General features: G+C 35.6%; 1 protein-coding gene across 4 annotated transcripts in view; it reads right to left on the bottom strand.

The window, feature by feature from the left end:
* Positions 1-18,816, bottom strand: part of fmn1 (formin 1) — a 43,806-nt gene that overhangs the window by 1,517 nt on the left and 23,473 nt on the right. For 3 of the 4 annotated variants that reach the window (XM_073933354.1, XM_073933353.1, XM_073933355.1), the window contains 9 exons: positions 18,211-18,272; positions 14,467-14,555; positions 14,123-14,252; positions 11,969-12,115; positions 11,804-11,863; positions 9,850-9,970; positions 4,851-4,943; positions 2,013-2,064; positions 1,680-1,829 (listed from right to left, as the gene is read on the bottom strand). In XM_073933354.1, coding sequence (XP_073789455.1) covers positions 1,680-1,829; positions 2,013-2,064; positions 4,851-4,943; positions 9,850-9,970; positions 11,804-11,863; positions 11,969-12,115; positions 14,123-14,252; positions 14,467-14,555; positions 18,211-18,272 — 904 coding nt within the window. Of the gene's footprint in view, positions 1-1,679; positions 1,830-2,012; positions 2,065-4,850; positions 4,944-9,849; positions 9,971-11,803; positions 11,864-11,968; positions 12,116-14,122; positions 14,253-14,466; positions 14,556-18,210; positions 18,273-18,816 lie in introns of those variants that run through there. The other variant, XR_012395822.1, reaches the window with a different exon arrangement.

Below are 18,816 nucleotides of genomic sequence, written 5' to 3'. Positions count from 1 at the left end.
AAACAGCTTTAGTTGCCTTAACTTATTGGGTTTTACAGTACTCAGTTGGTTTGAGTTCTCTTCATTTATTGGGTTTTACAGTACTCATTACGATTAGTTTTTGAACAAATGGCTTGTTGCAATCGATTTCCTTAAATGGTTAGAGTTTCCTTAACTTTTTGGGTTTTCCAATTAAACAGATAAATTGAGTATTACCAATTTTTAATCCACTCAGCCGATCCCCATGGAGGGAGCAATTTTTGCGTAGCCTAGCATAAATCATTAAATTGGATTAGACCATTAGCATCTCACTCTAAAAAAGTTTGGATTATTTTATTTAAAGTATGACTCTTCAAAACAGCAAAGTTCCTTTATTATTATTATTATTATTATTATTATTATTATTATTATTAAACCAGAATATAGTTTTTAGCCATATTGATATAGAACATAGCAACTTTTCATGTTCTTTTTAAAAGATTTATTGATAAGAATTCTATGACAGTTAAACAAACAAGAGTAAACGAGAAAATAATCAGTTTAATCAGTTTGCTTATTTGCAGTGCTTATCATACTATTTTGTTAACAAATATGTATGTTTATTTACAAATGTACACTTAAGCTGTAAGTTATTACAATTTCCTATATAATTTAATGAGATTAGAATTTTAGAAATATGAAAAAATTCTTTAAATACTTTAAATATTTTAAATGCCAATTTATTATCATCCATCATAAAAAAAACAAACACAAATTTGCCAATCTGTTAAAACTGTTTTTTTTTAAAGCTGTAGCCTATATGCAAATAACAAACTGGCCTCATTCATTTACAATTTGCCCATTTAAATAATTAAAGCCTTATTTGATTGGTTATTTTTACACTTTATAATAGCAGGCTGTTAAAAATGAGACAAGTACTTTCGAACCATGCTAAATAGTCCATCCTAACCAACCCAAATACTAGTATTCGAAAATAGAATTAATATGTCCCAAATCTTTGTGTGTTGAAAAGAGTTTGCTAAAGGTTCCCGATGGTTTACTATTTTTGGTAAAAATTTAAAGTGTAAAGTTAGGACCCATACTCCTACTGATGATATTGTCCACAATATATTGCGCGTTGGGCGTGAATTCGATTAGAACTACAAACGCGGATAAAAAATGTAAACAAACTACAAACATGATGGAGGCGCGAGGCCAACCGTCAAGTAGCGAGGCTTCGGCAAAGATGTTTGAATGACTAATCAAATTGTTAATCAATATCTGGCCAACTGGAACATGTTTAAACCGCGTCTTCTGTGTTATATTTCATCTGCAGCTACAATACTGAACTTATATAAAGACATTCTCTTTCTGAATGCACAATTATCCAAAAAACTGAGGAGATTTCTCTGCATGAAAGACTCGTGAATGGCAGATTATCCTACTGCTGCTGCTCCAATAAGGTAGGAAATTAAATATGACATAAATGTGGATGATGTGTGAATGATTGACTAGGCACATAACTAAGCAACACAACGATCTGTTAACTTGGAAGTAGTCTGTTCCAAGGCTTGCATACTCTTCTGTTACACACCCAAGAGTACATATTTTTCCTTTACATAAAAGTATAGGCTACTTTTAGGGTGTAAATTGGGACGCAGCATGTGTCTTGTTTAGAGAAGTTGCAAAGCAGAAAATCAGATACCCAAGATGCCTCTCACCTCTGTTTGGATATGACTTTGTTCTCTCTCTTCCACCTGATCTTAAAGTCATTGCAGAATTCAAACCAAAGTGTAAACACATTGCCAGGCACAACTTCTTGCTCTCCAGAACGTGGCTTAAGCCCAAAATACTCCACTAGGTCAGAGAAGCTGGGGAAGAAAATACATAATAACGCACAGTACACTGTTAAAATAAACTGGCATCAATTGTTCCACAAAGAAGCTGTTTTCATAATTCACTTAATAATCTCATTCAACAAAAGTTTCTTTGTCATAGCAAAAAAAGTTTATGACATGTATATTTTTAAGACACAAAGTGTGATGTCCTTATACCTTTTACGAGCTGATACCACCTGGTGCTCCATGGTGATCAGCTCTTTCTGTGCTGTGAAATGAAAATATGTGTATTCACAATTATGCAGTTTACACATTTTCATTTAGACTGGATCATAATCTTTGCCACGTTGCAAAACCATGATAATTTAGGGTAACCATAGTAGGCCATAATGCTAACCTCAAATTAACAATTAAATTTAATCATAATCTAACCTGGCTAATCTAACCATAGTTTTACCACCGTAACTGTTGTAAAATGACAGTTATAAAAATAGAAGTCAATGCACAAAAAATGGTTACTGCAATTTTACTATAAAGTAAGAATTTACAGTGCATCCAGAAAGTCTTCATAGCGCTTCACTTTTTTCACATTTTCTTATGCTCCAGCCTTATTCCAAAATGGATTAAATTTATTTATTTCCTTAAATCTTACACACAATACCCCATAATGACAATGTGAAAAAAGAGATTTTGAAATCGTTACAAATTTATTAAAAATAAAAAAGCTGAGAAATTGAGCTCAGGTACATTCCGTTTCCACTGATCATTCTTGAGATGTTTCAGCAGCTTCATGTGGTCTATGTGTAATGTGGTCTGCACACCTGTCTATATAAGGTCCCAGGGTTGACAGTGCATGTCAAAAGCAAAGCCAAGCAAGAAGACAAAAAGGAATTGTCTGTAGACCTTCCAGCAGGACAATGACGCAAAGCACACCACCAAAATATCAATTGAGTGGCTTCACAACAACTCGGTGAATGCCCTTCAGTGGCCCAGCCAGAGCCCAGACCTAAATCCTATTGAACATCTCAGAGAGATCTGGAAATGGCTGTACACCGTCGCTTCACATCCAACCTGATAGAGCTTGAGAGGTACTGAAAAGAGGAATGGGCAAAAATTCCCAAAGACAGGTGTGCCAAGCTTGTAGCATCATATTTAAAAAGACTTGAGGCTGTAATTGCCGCCAAAGGTGCATCAACAAAGTATTGAGCAAAGGCTGTGAACACTTATGTACATGTGATTTTTCAGGTTTTTTATTTGTAATAAATTTGCAACAATTTAAAAAATCTTTTTTCACATTGTCATTATGGGGTGTTGTGTGTAGAATTTTGAGAAAATAAATGAGTTTAATCCATTTTGGATTAAGGCTATTACGAAAAACAATGTGGAAAAGTGAAGCTCTATGAATGAAAACTTTCCAGATGCACTGTAGATATGCAAAAACCTCCAAGTGCCATCTGAAACTTTCTTCTAAATGACCATTTTTTTTCCTGGCTCCTATTTTTATGTACAGTAAATCAAATTTTATTGGTTCTTTTCATCACTTTTTAAGAGAAATAGCTGAACAAAAACAAAGGAGACTGTGAAAATGCTCATTTTAGAAGAAAAGTTTAGATGGCACGTAGAGGTTTTTGCATCTGAGCTCTTCAAACAAACCATGGTTCAATTTTCATAAGGGGATTGTGAATTTTTTATTATAATTATTCTTAATATGCCAGTTTATCAGGAAGTGACCATTTTGTTCTCTCGAACACATTGGATGGAGACAGTGCTTTATTCACAAATGTTTTATGCAAAACTTTAATTTTGCACATAATGTTATGTTCTCAACTTTAATTGAAAATATGCTGCCGAGTGCTCCCACTAAACTAATATAGACAGTGATGAAATAAATGTGAAAGACCTCGACTAAATCCTAACCACGGAGATGCATAGATAAGATTATGTTAATAGTGTCTAGTGGAAAGAGTAATGGGTCTCAAATGAGCCTTAATGACTAAAAATAATTGGTAACAATATACAGTATAGCAAGAAAAACATCAGTGTGCTCACATCTAGGAAATTTTTGAAGGCAGGTCCTCGATCAAGCCAAACACAATAAAAAAAGTCAAAAGAAAAAATCTAATTAAATAGGACAACGTTTCAACCTACATGGGCTTCATCGGGTCACACAGGAAATACAAGAGAATACTACACTGTAAAAAAGCTGGATTTCACACAATTCTTTCATGTCTTAAATTGAGAAAGTTAACTTAATTGTTTTAACAAATTTAAGTTGATTGAACATAAAACATTTAAGCTGCCCCCTTAAAAAACAGAAAACTCAAGAATTTCAGCTCATTTTAAATAAGTAGTTAAAACAAGCAGCAAAAATGTTTTTGAGTGTAGGTAAAAACAGAGCTTTTCATATACCAGTCACACTACCAAAACAAATATTGCACCAAATTCCCAGCCTTTTACTTCTGAGAAAATGTCAAAATTGTAGTTTCTCCTATACTGACAAGTTTCCTTCATTGCCAAAGTCTCCCTGATTCCAATCTCTGTATCGGTCTTCAGGTATCAGTCACAGACGCTTATCAGGTGCCCAAAAGGGCACACAGCAGATATTCTTCATGACTGCAGGATGTGTGCCTTCTTATCAGCGCAGTCGAGACAATCAAATGGTTGTAGTAGGAAGAATGCGAAGAAAAGAGAAGCTTTGGTTTACACTTGCCGTTATATTCTACATAAACTACAAACAGAATAAAACATGTTTGTCTAGTTCACCATAGCTGCCGTCGTCTATAGTAAACGACAATCAGTTTACATCTTTGCATACGATCTGCACAACAAAACAATCCTGCGTACCATCTAAACAAACTTTTGTTCTGCTCTCCATCAATCATCTAGAGAGACGGATTGTCTCAGAGACCAACTAAACTTCATATCTGAACAGGGTAGACGTGAGGGATTGGCCGATGTGACAGAGCCCATAAATAGAAGACTTAAAAACTCTGAATAAAGATCCTCTTCTGAAAGGTAATGCGGGATAATCTCTGGCATTATAACATAACTCACCGCTGGCAATGAAAAAGTCCATTTTCTCCTGGAAGGGATGAATGTGCTCTTGAGACGAGTTGGTACACACAGTTAGGACGTCCTTTTCGCAAACTGTACGAGACAAAAACAATAACATTGGGTCAGAGTAAAGTCCCTGACTGGGTCCAACTCACAGAGGCCAGTCATTGTAAAATAATCTTTAACACCATATGTTATCCAAAATTAAACAGTCTGACATTTTAATGTTAGACCACCATGAGCGTTTTTTATTCCAAAATCTTAAATAATGAATGCCACACTGAAGCTTGTAGAATTTTCAATGCATATGTTTTCTTACTAAGTGGATTTATAGTAAATAAGTGTACATGTACACTCACCAGCCACTTTATTAGGTACACCTGTCCAACTGCTCGTTAACGCTAATTTCTAATCAGCCAATCACATTGCAGCAACTTAATGCATTTTGGCATGTGGACATGGTCAAGACGATCTGCTGCAGTTCAAACCGAGTATCAAAATGGAGAAGAAAGGTGATTTAAGTGACTTTGAACATGGCATGGTTGTTGGTGCCAGATGGGCTGGTCAAAGTATTTCAGAAACTGCTTATCTACTGAGATATTCATGCACAACCATATTTAAACTTTAAAAAGAATGGTCCGAAAAAGAGAAAATATCCTGTAAGTAGCAGTTCTGTTGGTGCAAATGCCTTGTTGATGCCAGAGGTCAGGGGACAATGTCCTGACTGATTCGAGCTGATAGAAAGGCAACAGTAACTCAAATAACCACTCGTTACAACCAAGGCATGCAGAAGAGCATCTCTGAAACCACAACACGTCCAATCTTAAGGTGGATGGGCTACAGCAGCAGAAGACCACACTGGGTGACACTCCTGTCATCTAAGAACAATAAACGGAGGCTACAATTGGCACAGGCTCACCACAATTGGACAATAGAAGATTGGAAAAACATTGCCTGGTCTGATGAGTCTCAATTTTTTGCTACAACATTCGGATGGTAGGGTCAAAATTTAGTGTCAACAACATAAAAAGCATGGAAACATCCTGCCTTGTATCAACTGTTCAGGCTGCTGGTGGTGGTGTAATGGGGTGTAGGATATTTTCTTGGCACACTTTTGGTACCAATTGAGCATTGTGTCAACACCACAGCCTATATAAGTATTGTTGCTGACAATGTCCATCCCTTTATGACCACAGTATACCCATCTTCTGATGGCTAGTTCCAGCAGGATAACGTACCATGTCATAAAGTGTAAATCCTCTCAGACTGATTTCTTGACAATAAGTTTGCTGTACTCAAATGGCCTCCACAGTCATCAGTTCCTCAATCCAATAGAGCACCGTTGGGATGTGGTGGAACGGGAGAATCACATCATGGATGTGCAGCAGACAAATCTGTAGCAACTGCGTGATGCTATCATGTCAATATGGACCAAAATCTCTGAGGAATATTTCCAGTACCTTGTTGAATCTATGCCATGAATGATTTAAGCAGTTCTGAAGGCAATAGAGGGTCCAACCTGGTACTAGTAAAGTGTACCTAATAAAGTGGCGGATGAGTGTGCATTGCATTAATGGAAACGACCTGCTATTGTTTTAGAAAATATGAGCAGGGATAGTGGAATGCAAATGCTAAGAAAATTAAGTATAATTAAATATAGGCTAAACCAATATTTTGTTTCACAAGTATAGAAGGTGATAAAGACCGGTGATTCGGGCATTATTAGTGACACTAATTAAAATTTTAAAATGCATTTTAAAAGTTTCAGTATATTTTGTGTTATACATAAATTAATATTTTTACTTAGCAGAAGGATGTATTAAATTGATCAAAAATCACAGAACAGACATTTATAATCATGAATAATCAGCCGCTTAACTCTTAGATCACTTTAACATTCTTGCAAACACAATTCAGCATATTACAATTTTTTTTAAGTTTTGGGTATCATGATGCTGAAAAAAGAGCTTTGGAATCATAATCACAAATTAAAATATATTAAAATCTGTATTTCATATCTCGGGGCGGCGCAGTGGTGAAATGGGTAGCACTGTCACCTCACAGCAATAAGGTCGCTGGCCCAAGCCTCGGCTGGGTCAGTTAACATTTCTGTGTGGAATTTGCATGTTCTCCCCGTGTTCGCTTGTGTTTCCTCGGGGTGCTCCAGTTTCCCCCACAGTTCAAAGACATGTGGTATTGGTGAATTGGTTAGGCTAAATTGTCCTTAGTGTATGTGTTTCAATTAGTGTGTATGGGTGTTTCCCAGTGATGAGTTGCAGCCAGAAGAGCATCTGCTGCGTAAAAATGTGCTGGATAAGTTGGTGGTTCATTCCGCTGTGACGACCCCTGATTAATTAAGGGACTAAGCTAAAAAAAAAATTAATGAATGAATTTTAAATCTCACATCTCAGTATTTATTTATTTTTTAAATTGTATTTTTAAACAAGGGGAATGCAGTGTTGGTAAGTGTTACAATTTCTTTTAAAACACATATTTTAAAATAAATTACACAACATTACTTATATAAACAAAAATATATGTGGAAATTTTAGAAATCACTAGGCACTGGCCAAATTGTGAGTCATAAATTGGCCTTTTTTTCATTTTTTTTTTTTTACCAGCAAAGCAACCATAATGTAGTTGTGGTTGAATGAGTACTGTGTACTGATGATTTGCACACTGATGATAGAGCCTGCTGATTAAGCAATGCTGTTAGTACCTTAATTATGACATCAGCACAGTGAATAATGATTACATCTGTAAAAAAAATGAGTACAGTAAAGTGATTTTGATTATGAGTGGTTAATGGGGGAATTTCCTAAAATTATAAACACCTTTTAGAATTTTAAAGTGTATATAAATCACAGGTTAATGGTATTGTGATTACTGCTTTAGAATGTGTTTTTTAAATGTCTGGGTAAAAGACAAAAACTTTTTCCCCTTTGAACACAATATACTTTTTTTGAGAAACATTTAACATATTTTGGTGCAGTAAACATCAGGCTAACTCATTTAAATGAGTCACTGACTTCTGCTGTCTTCATTTGTTTCAAAAAGACTTATTTCTTTACAATTTGAAAAAAAAATGGCATATTTGATTATCTTTTCTGCTGGAGAAACTGTTATCCTAAAAAACAAACAAAAAATGTAAATAAAAAAATCTTACACATACTATAGGAATGGTATAGCAAAAAAAATTGGCGGTTATGAAACCTTGACTTTTCCAAACTTTTTATACCTAGATCAGTTATAAAATGAATGGAGGCTTGGGGCAAAAAGTGATACTAAAATGAACAAAAGTGCCCAGCAAATTTAAGATATGTGTGCTAAATCGACACCTAAATCTATAATCTCTGTCGCAAAATATAAGGATGAATAAAAGAGTCAGTCTTGCGGCATTACATATAGATAATGTAATATATGCATACAGTGCATCATCAGATCACACACACTCAGTAAAGCTTATGTATGCATCGACCAATCAGAGGCATTTATCTTCTGAGCTTGAGCAAATTTCCATGTTCAGGTGAATTACCCCTTTAAACTCCTTTTGTTTGCACTTGTTCTTAACCCAGAAGAAAACAGCAGAACTAAAGCTCCACCTGTGACAGAGTCAGAGGTTATCAAATGTCTTTTTTCTGGGTCGGATCTGTTTTGATGCACCTCTGATCACATCCTCAGATAGTCCCTGTACCACCCGTGGACCTACGCTGCACTGTTTGTTCGCCGTCCAATCAGAGGATCAGAGGAGCCAGTCTCCTGCCCCAGTCATAATACACCCTGATGGGAACCCGGCACTGTTGGACACACTCCATCTGCATCTCCCTCCAGATAACACTACACACACTACTGTTTTCATTGAGCATTTGTGTAAACTGTGAACACAGCTGCCAATGAAGTAGCAGGGACTCTTTTCCACAGCATTTCTACACATGAAAGATTCATTTAGATCGGTCAGATCCTCATATACATTGTTTCCGGGAGTATCAGAGCTATATAAAGGTTTTCTTGACTGTGCACCTCAACGGCGAGCCAAAACCACTGCCCCAACGATCACAAAGAGATCAAAAAGATGTCTCAAACGCAAGCCAGATGAATCAGCAGTGGAGACTCCAAGCATTAGAAGTGCTGTCATAATTGTCTCTGGAAAATAAAATAACAGGGACATTCCCTTTCCGTGTAGGCATACAGTGACTAATTTGATTAGTGCAGCACTTTCTTGCTCCGCGGAATTACATCGCAGACAAATGTGGTCACCTTGAGCAGCCAAAACCTCAGTGGGGTCGTAAAAGAAAAGAAATCGGACAAACACAGCATAAAAACCCTCTTTAAAAACAAAGACATGATTCTCTCCCAGTCATGAGGGGAGTTCAAACAGCAGCACAAAAAAAGGGAGAGCGCGATGGGGCAGATTTGGCAGTCTCTCCGTCGCCCGATAAGAAAGGCTTGTTGAGAGGTAAAGAAAAGAATCTGGGGCACACATCTGCAGGGCCACACTGAACACGCACTGATACAGTGTAGCAGGAGAACGGCGGTGCATCTCTACACAGATAAAGCCCATCCCGCCAGCGATAAGCTGCTCTTCTCTCAGATTACATAAGCGCCAAAGCACTGCAGCCTTTGGCCCCTCCGACAGAGCAGGAGAATCACACAATGCCTGGAGCATCTGATGGGCAGGATTAAAGTCATATCTAAAAGGCGCCAGGGCCAAATCACACAGACTCCACTGCGTCTCCGCATCTGTGCGTGCGCAAATATACATACGCAAAAAAAAAAAAAACCACGTCCGTATATTCCACCTGATCTAATGTGGTTTAATAATGAGTTGTTGCTAACAGATGCTGTAAAGTCCTCAGTATTCAGCTGGAGCCATGTTGCAGGGCTGCGGTCATCCATCCTGCCAAACCCATGTAATCTCGCTTCTTTTGATGCCACAGTAAATCAGTGGCACGCTGAAATCGGTTTCGAAGCCCTTGAGAGTGTTTTTGGTAATTCTTACCTGTCAAGTCTCTGCCCAGCTTCCTGAGGTCCTTAGAGAGGTCATCGAACTTCACTTGAGAGGAAAGGAAAACATCTTGAGGTTCAGGCAGGGGAAAGATGCTCTTTTCTGTCCCAGCATTCTGAAGAGAGGATAAAGAGATATATAAGAGTATGATGACATATGAGGATGAAAAGATTTACAACACTCAAAAAATTATAGCTTTAGTTGGTCTAAAGAATGTACCTATGTTTAAATGAAACAATTCAGTTATGTTTGCATATTAAATCAAAAGATAATTTAGCTTTAATCTATTTAGTTATTTAATCCTACATTATTCTACGTACTTGGTACCGAGTATGTGACGGCATTTACTTCCACATTCTTTAAATTTTAAAGGTCCATACTGGCCCAATACCCCAATAAGTGGTTCAGTTCTCTCATCAGTTGGAATAAAATAACTTTTTTATAGATTATGACAGAGACATTTTTCTTTTTTCCTTTGATTACTGACATGTGTAGGAACCACCAAAATTAATTACAGCAACCTAGACCACACGGAACCTAAAAGATACATTTTCAAATATAAGTTTACAACAACAAAAAAGCGCCTCTTTTTTTGGAGGGGTTTACTATAACATGGACAACATTTACAATGATTTTAATCAAGTTCAACAGTGTTTCATGAAAATTCAAAGGGTTTTCTTTAAAATGAAACCAAACTTTTGCATTTACACCTCTGCATGTGGATTTGGGACGCATTTGAATTTGGGTAAGCAAAATTCAGGCAGAAAGCCCAAAATAGTACTTGACTTTAAGAAGATAAGTTCAATAACTAAACAGATTAAAGCTAAATTATGAATGTTATGTTGATTGGACTAAACAACATTACATTACATTTATGTCACTAACTTAAGTTCACTAAAATAAATATTATTTCTTTAGAGTAACTTAACTCGGTTACATGGAACCCGTTGTCATAAAAAGTATTTATTTTTTTTGAGTGAAATCAAGACTAAAACTTTTTTAGTGTACTCTATACTCTATAGTCTTGTGCACTGCAAATACTGGTTCGTTCATTCTACTTTTAAAAATGATTACTTTAAAAAAAGTAAACCAGTTGCACATTGTTCATTTACTTACTTTTTTAAAATAAATGAACTATGTGCATAATTCTAAAAATTAAGTCAACTCAACAGTTCGAAGTATTAATGGGTTTATTCACATTTAAGTAAAGCAACTAATATCCTTTTAAAGTGTGCTCACCAAGAGATTGCATGTATTTAATAAAAAACAGAATATTGTAAAATAATATTAAAACATAAATTTGTTTTAAATTGAAACATATTTTCCAATGTAATTATTCTTGTGTTGAATTTCCAACATCGCTCTGAATGCTCATTTGGTGTGCACAAAACATATTACAATGTCAAAATCACAGTTTTTTTTTTCTGGATTTTTTTGATGAACAAAAAGTTCATTAAAAAAGAGAATATCATTTATTTAACATTCTAAATATATTTAATGTCATATTTGATCTATTTAATGAATTGTTTATTGTATGAAATGATTAATTAGAAACCTCAAAGTAAAAAAATAGTGTATATTTATTCATAGGTTTTGAAAAGTTTTAATACCTTTTTTATAGAAAATATAATGACTAAATGTGACATGAGGCAATTTATTTTCATTTAACATTTTATTTCTGTTTATGCCCACCAAATGACCTTTAATTCTAATTTTGAAATTAAAACACACTTCATCATATATGAGATGCATAGAGATTTTTCATGTATCAATTAACAAATTACTACATAAGATTACAGTCAGTGTCACATAACTGAAACTAAAATTAAATAACATTTGTTTTTCCACTAATTGATTTTTTTTAATTTTATTGAATTTTCCATAAATCTGTTGTGTTAAAAAATGTGAAAGATTTGTGCATGTGAAAGGAAACACATCCATGTTTTACCTTGTCAAGGTGATGCAGATAGTAGGACACAATGTAGTCCAACAGACTAATGTGATTTTCCTGTTGATTAATAAAGAATCAAGTCAAAACTGGTAACAAAACAAATCACGGGGAGGCCCTATCAAACACCTGTGTAGTATCTTCATGAAACAGAGCAAAATTTACCCTGCTCTTGACATCTTTAAGCTTGGGAAGAATCTCAAGACCGAAGCCGTCGGCCTGTCCTCGAGCTCGACTGCCTCCATTCATATAGTTTCCCAGAGCAAGAACCAATCCCATCACCTCCCTTGTGCTGTCTTTCTCCAACAGAAACTAAAAACACACACACACAAAAAGATGTTTCTGCATTCATCACGTTTCATGTCAGTCAGGATCACTTTTGTCAAATATATATGGTTATACTAGCATGCAGTTGGTGTTGGTATGGATCTGTTCTGGGTATAACTCCATGCACCCATCCATGAGCGTTCGTGAACAATTTCAATTGATTATGAGTTATTGTAAATGCCACATGAGGCTAATTACTACGTACTAAGCTAATACTTTGAACTGATATCAGAAATGACCTAGGAGGAGTTGGGGATGGTGGAGGGAGTGTAGAATTGGCGAGCACCCAAACACTGAAGACAGACCAGATGTATAATTAAAACTAGAGATGCCCAAAGTAGAGATCATGGGCCAAAGTTGGCCTATGGTAACCTTTGATTTGGTGGTTGATGGGGAGGTGGTGGGGGTGAATTCCTCAGACAGAGATTGACATTTTGTAATTAACTTAACCTTTTGTTTATTTGTTTTATTACCAAGCTACAAAACAACAACAACAACAACAACAACTGAACTTAAATGATTTAATTAAATGTTGTAAATAAGTCAGACTTTTTAAATGTAAATACTGTCACTTGAAAGAAAGAGGACAATGCATTGCGAGCAAATCAAAGAACAGGCGGGAGCAGCTCGACTAGTGTTTTTCGCATCAAACTCCATATGCGATTGTTTATGCTTTTACTGTAATAAGTTCATTATTAAAATGAAAAAAAATTATTCAAAGATCATTCTTTGGATTTACACATTTTTTAAAGGGGTTGTAAACACTTTATTTGGGCTGAATTTAAACAAACAAATTAAGTTGAAATATAACCAAATTTAATTTGTTTGTTTAAACTTAACCCATATAAATGGTTTGCAACGATTATGCAGAAGTCATTTTTTCAGTGTGTGATTTAAAGCAACGTTTTCAAGTTATTTTTAAACATTACCAAATTAATTAGGAAATTACCCATGGCAAATTTTATATATACGAGTTTGGTATATATATTTGGCCCACAACACTCAATCAAGTTTGCTTTTTGGCCCTTTGTAGGAAAAAGTTTGGGTACCCCTGATTTAAATAGACCGCTGTGACAGATGTCACATGTCATAAACAGCTGACTGTCAGCTGATGCAAGATTGACTCTCCACCTGAACTAACACTACACTCAGGGTGCGAATTACACATTGATGTTGGGGGTTGGGGGACCTTTGTGTTGGATTCTGTAAAACATGCTTCAATGAAATTTATGAATTTATTTAAATGACATCTAATATATTATTAAAACCTATTGAAGTTTCAGTGTTTTTAGGCATGGTTAGTATATTCACCTTTGATTAGATATTTTAGAGGTTACTGTTGGTCAAATTATAGAAACTATGCTTTTTACTTTACTTTTAGGATGTAGATACAAACACATTTTACAGGAAAAAAAGTCTTTTGGTCCTCTTGATCTGCAGTTTTAGACTGTGGAATGACTTCTCGCATAGACTAATTGGTGTGATTATGCATCGAAAATGGCATGAAGCATTATGGGGTGGTCAAAAATGTATTTACACTTGAATATTTTAGCTATTAATATTATTTAAGATACAGATCAGAGCAAAAGATTTAAAGAGAAGAGTTCTTCTGTCCTCAGTGTTCTAGTACGAAGCTAAGCAGTGAATCTTTATTTGATAATGTATTAATCTAACCAAATGAATTTACCAACCATAGTCTGTGTAGTAAAATAAAACCAAACTACCCCTCCCCCCATACACATACACATTTTCCCCCTACATCTTTATTGTTATCGTTGTAGTCTGAACTTTGCTGTTGTTTTACTTTCAGAACAATGTTTTGAACTCTATTTTTATGGTTATCTGCATAGTTATTGTGCTTGGTGCGAACGGGCCTTTGGACCTGGCTTGAATAAATGGCAGCTGCCTAAAAGACTCAAGAATGCCAGCATTGATACTTTATCAAATGTTTGATAATATCTGAAGTCTGACCCTTTGAAAGTGCCTTTGTACCTTGCAGACGTGGTGAATAATCTCGGTCTTGCGCTGTATGGAGGCGACGGCGTCAGTGAACTTGGTCTGAAAAATGAAACAGTGAACTCGACTGGAGAACTCTGGAATCTGGGAGAGTTCATACAGAAACCTGTCAAGGGAAAGCAATGAACATCTGTCAGCCTTAAGTGCGTTGTGTTGAAAACTCTACTCTGTCTTCGTCTGTCCTTAAATGAAGGAACTGAAGAGAACTAGGCATTGCATAGGGCCTATAAAAAGTGCCCTTGTAAGTGACAACTGATGTATCACTAGTGGCTGGTTGCATGAAAAAGTGAGTTATCTGGCGTGTTTCTGGAGTTTCTCACTGTTCAGGCTTGTCCAGTAGTTTGACCTGCTCTTCGTCTGAGGTTTCGTAGTGTTTCTTAATCTTCTCTAACTCCTCAGGCTGGGCTCTCTGGGAGAAACAGAACAGACGCAATCATGTAACAACTGACCAATGAAACACATGTAAACTTATGAAACCACACGGGAGCTATCAATTATTTATATGTTGGAACTGAAACTATACAGAAAAAATGGTGATACAGAATGTGCAGGCTGTTGTGTTCATTTTCTGAAGCGATTTTTTGGAGAAATGTGTTCGAAAATGGATTTAGAAAAGTAGAATGCTTTAAATCAAGTCTTCAGGCTCTTTCACAACATGAAAGCAGTATAGATCAATATACAATATATAATAATAACTATATTAGTGGCCATATTCATTCATTCATTCATTTTCTTTTCGGCTTAGTCCCTTTATTAATCTGGGGTCGCCAAAGGGGAATGAACCGCCAACTTATCCAGCACATGTTTTACACAGCAAATGCCCTTCCAGCTGCAGCCCATCACTGGGAAACACCCATACACTTTCATTCACACACATGCACTATTGACAATTTCGTTTACCCAATTCACCTATAGCGCATGTCTTTGGACTTGTGGGATAAACCAGAGCACCTGGAGGAAACTTAGTGGCCATATCAGTGGATAATTTTGTTTACTTCTCAAAGCACACAAAAAAAGTGATTCCAAGGAATATTGTTTCTTTCCGTTATTGTAATAACTGTGATGGGGACTAAATCTGTTATTACTTTATATGTATTTTTAATTAAAAGCTTATCATTATGGTGTGAGTGGGCCTTTAGTGATCTATGAATATTTAAATGATACATCCATTTTCAGTACAATTTAAGCTTAATTTAATCTCCTTTTTTTAAAAAGGAGCAAAATTATTTGGAATAATGAGACATTTACAATGAAAGTGTATGTTAAGTGAACATTAAAATCCTCTTAAAATAATTGTAATACTATATAGCTATAAAATATAAACAAAATGTGAATTACTATGATTCTGTGTGGAATAAAGGCTTAGTTATTAAAACTTAAAAAACCTTAAAACTTAGTGTAATAGAGGCCAGCTAGCAAAGTGCTATGCAGGTAAACCTCACTCCTCTGACCTCTAAAGGTGCTCTAGCGACAAACATTAGAGGCCATGGCCAATATCCTCCTTGTTAGAGCAACCGAACCCCATGCGAAAAGTCACCAGTTCAGTCCCAGCCTAGACCGGGTTGGGTGCAGTAGGACCGGTGGGTTACATGTGGGGGATCATCCGAGATGGGAGTGAGGTTTAGGGGGTTGAGTGTAACGGAGGCCAGCTAGCAAAGTGCTATGCAGGTATTCACATCAGATGCTGTACACACGGCTAAATCGCGCTGCTCTCATGTAAATAGATGCGTGAACATTTTGAGTTTACTCGCTTCATTCATGCGTCAAATTCACTAAGCAATAGACAAGGATTTGCGTCATGGGCAGGGCTTCTGTCTGCCCGATGACTGTAGCTTTGTTGCTAAATGGCTAACATTTTATTTTATTGATTTTATTGAGAAAATAACTGTGTTTTTGTGCTTTATGAAGGCTGAAAAACAGCGTAGATCCATTTGGAGCCGTGTCTGAGTGCACTAGATCCTTTCAGATGTGCACCCAGCTTTGTGAGCTCATAATCTCCTTCAAAAACTTTACCTGGATGATGGAAGCTTGCAGCGGTGCTTCTGACTGAGCCTAGCCCAGCTTGATCAACTGTTGTACGGTGTCGGCAGAAAGATTTTTCCCCTGAGACACCAACAACAGGCTCTACCTCACAAGCACACCATTACTTGAGAAAGCTGCTGATTGGTTAAAGCAGCTCGAATGTCCGCTAAAGTTCAGACTTTCCAATTCAAGCGATTTGTGCAAAACGCTCAACTTGCGTTACTTCATTCGCACAAATCACGTTATATCGCGCCTCCTCATTCGCACCGCAGGATGTCTTTTCGCATCTTTGCATTGACTTAACATGTAAATCACTTGCGCTTGACGCTTCCGGGTCTGGTGTGAACGCAGCGTAAAGGTGCTCTAGCGACAGACACTAGAGGCCATGGTCTTTAGCCTCCATAGAGCAACTGACTCCCATACAAAAAAATCGCTGGTTTGATCCCAGCTCAGACCGGCTTGGGTGCAGAAGGACACATGGTTACATAAGTAGTTTCCAACTTCTACATCTATACAACCAACCACATATTAAAGCAGCTTTATAGCTCAAATGATGGATAACAATAAAGTTTTTTATATAAAATTTTAATCTCCACACTTCTGCTTTAAAATCCTTAAATCTAGTCTCATTTACTTTCATCACAAGAGTCTCAGGAAATATAAAAAAATATAATAGTGTTTCAATAATTTTAATAAATAATTTTATTTATTAAAACTATTTATTATTTAATTAATTTATTTATATTATTTTATTACTTTTATTAATTTTGATAAAAGTATTCATTATTTTAAACTTTTTTTTACAAAGTATAAAGTATTTACTTTTCTTTGTACATTTATTCATGTGTTTATGCCTTTAGCCAGCCTCTTGTAAGAGGTGATTCTTTTTTTTTCAAAATATAGACCATTTTGCAGTTATTAGCCTAATGTATTATTTATTTATGAGGTTTGAATTCTGTATTTTAGTGAAACATAAAGCACTATTTTTAGCTGGATTAGCTTGTCCTATGGTTATCATAACCACACTTTTTAATGTAGCAAAATATTTCCTAAAGATTTAGAATTCTTTTTTTAAAAAAATAAAAATGTATTGCATCAGATTACATCATTAAAAAAAAGTAGGAATCTAATAAATTGTCATTTATTAGGCAAACAACAAACTGGCCAGCACATTCAACTTTTCTCAGTCAGAATTTGGCAATTTGAATAATAAAAATCCATGCATAATAATAATAAAAGAACTTCATGATTTGTCTAATATGATTTTGTCTAATCTTGTAAAAAAAGTACATTTGATTGATAATAAATGGATAGCAACAATAGCCAAAGTAGTAATCAAATTAATTTTAATATGGGCCTCTTTTGGTGCTTCACACCTTTTTATTGCTCATTTTTTTCAAGAAAAATGTCCAAGATTTAAGGCAAGGCAAGGCAAGTTTATTTATATAGCACATTTCATACACAATGGCAATTCAAAGTGCTTTACATAAACAAGAATAAAAGAAACAAGTAAAATAAAAATAAAAACAAATAATAAAAATGCATAAAAACAAAACAAAACATAAAAACAGGTAAAATGTGATATGAAAGAATTTAGAACAAGAGTTCCTTGTAAAATGTTTTCTCTATTGAAAAACAACACAATAGCGTAAGATGACTTGACTTGCATCCGATTGTGTGTTTTCTGTCACAGGTGGATGTTAGACTCATGACTAATAATAGTTAGCACTGGCCAAAACTGATAAGCCACACTGATGTGATGGTCATGTGGCTTGGTCTTAAAGCTTTTTCGATGGGTTATTTTCACAATTTATGATGACATATAAAATAGGACAAATAAGCTCATGTATGGGACAAATTCTGAACCTTTGTCATTGAAGATTGGCTATGGGCCTGTATTTTCATCTGCATTTTTAAAATTTCTTTATACATTTAATTATTTATTGACAAATCAAAGGGGTTCACAATGTTTTTGAACAATACATGTTCAAATACTCAAATCTGTTGTTTAGGAGGCTTAGGTTCAGTGTCAGTATACTTACATTTTCATACAGGGCTTCAATAGCATCCAAGTCAACCACAGTATCGTCCAGAGTCAAAACAGCTGTGTAAAGAAGAAGTATTAGAGTTAACTCTAGACTGATTAGCTTTTGGACATGCGCGTGTCATGCAAGCGATATGTGAATGGAAAAGTCTCCAACTACGCATTTGAGAGCTTCGTCTTGTAAGAATTCACTGCACAATTTACAAAAATCATCAAAAACATCTGCCTGTCTGACTCTGTTAAGCCAAGCTGTGATGAATTCAAGATTTGCAATGTGAAAAGTACACGTTCAGTAAGTGGGACTGATATACATGCCATAATGTGGAGAACCCAAAAGAATATTTCTAGTGGTCAACCACAAGACAAGTTTATTTAACAAACATACAGCCAATTTATCCTTAATAAGAGCTGGAGCCAATCACACATGCGAGATATGTCTTTATATGCTGAATTATTTCAACAGCATGTCTTTTGCTACATCCAGGCCACACAAATATGTATCATTTTAACATGTCTGTTTATTATTAGTAGAGGAAAAATAAGTCTGGCCAGAAAAAAATAAATCTGCTGAGCTGGTGGTTGTGTATTTTTCATCATATGGCTT

Source organism: Danio rerio, chromosome 20, assembly GCF_049306965.1.
Source record: "Danio rerio strain Tuebingen ecotype United States chromosome 20, GRCz12tu, whole genome shotgun sequence".
Lineage (NCBI taxonomy): Eukaryota > Metazoa > Chordata > Actinopteri > Cypriniformes > Danionidae > Danio > Danio rerio.
This window is presented reverse-complemented; position numbering and strand designations above follow the sequence as displayed.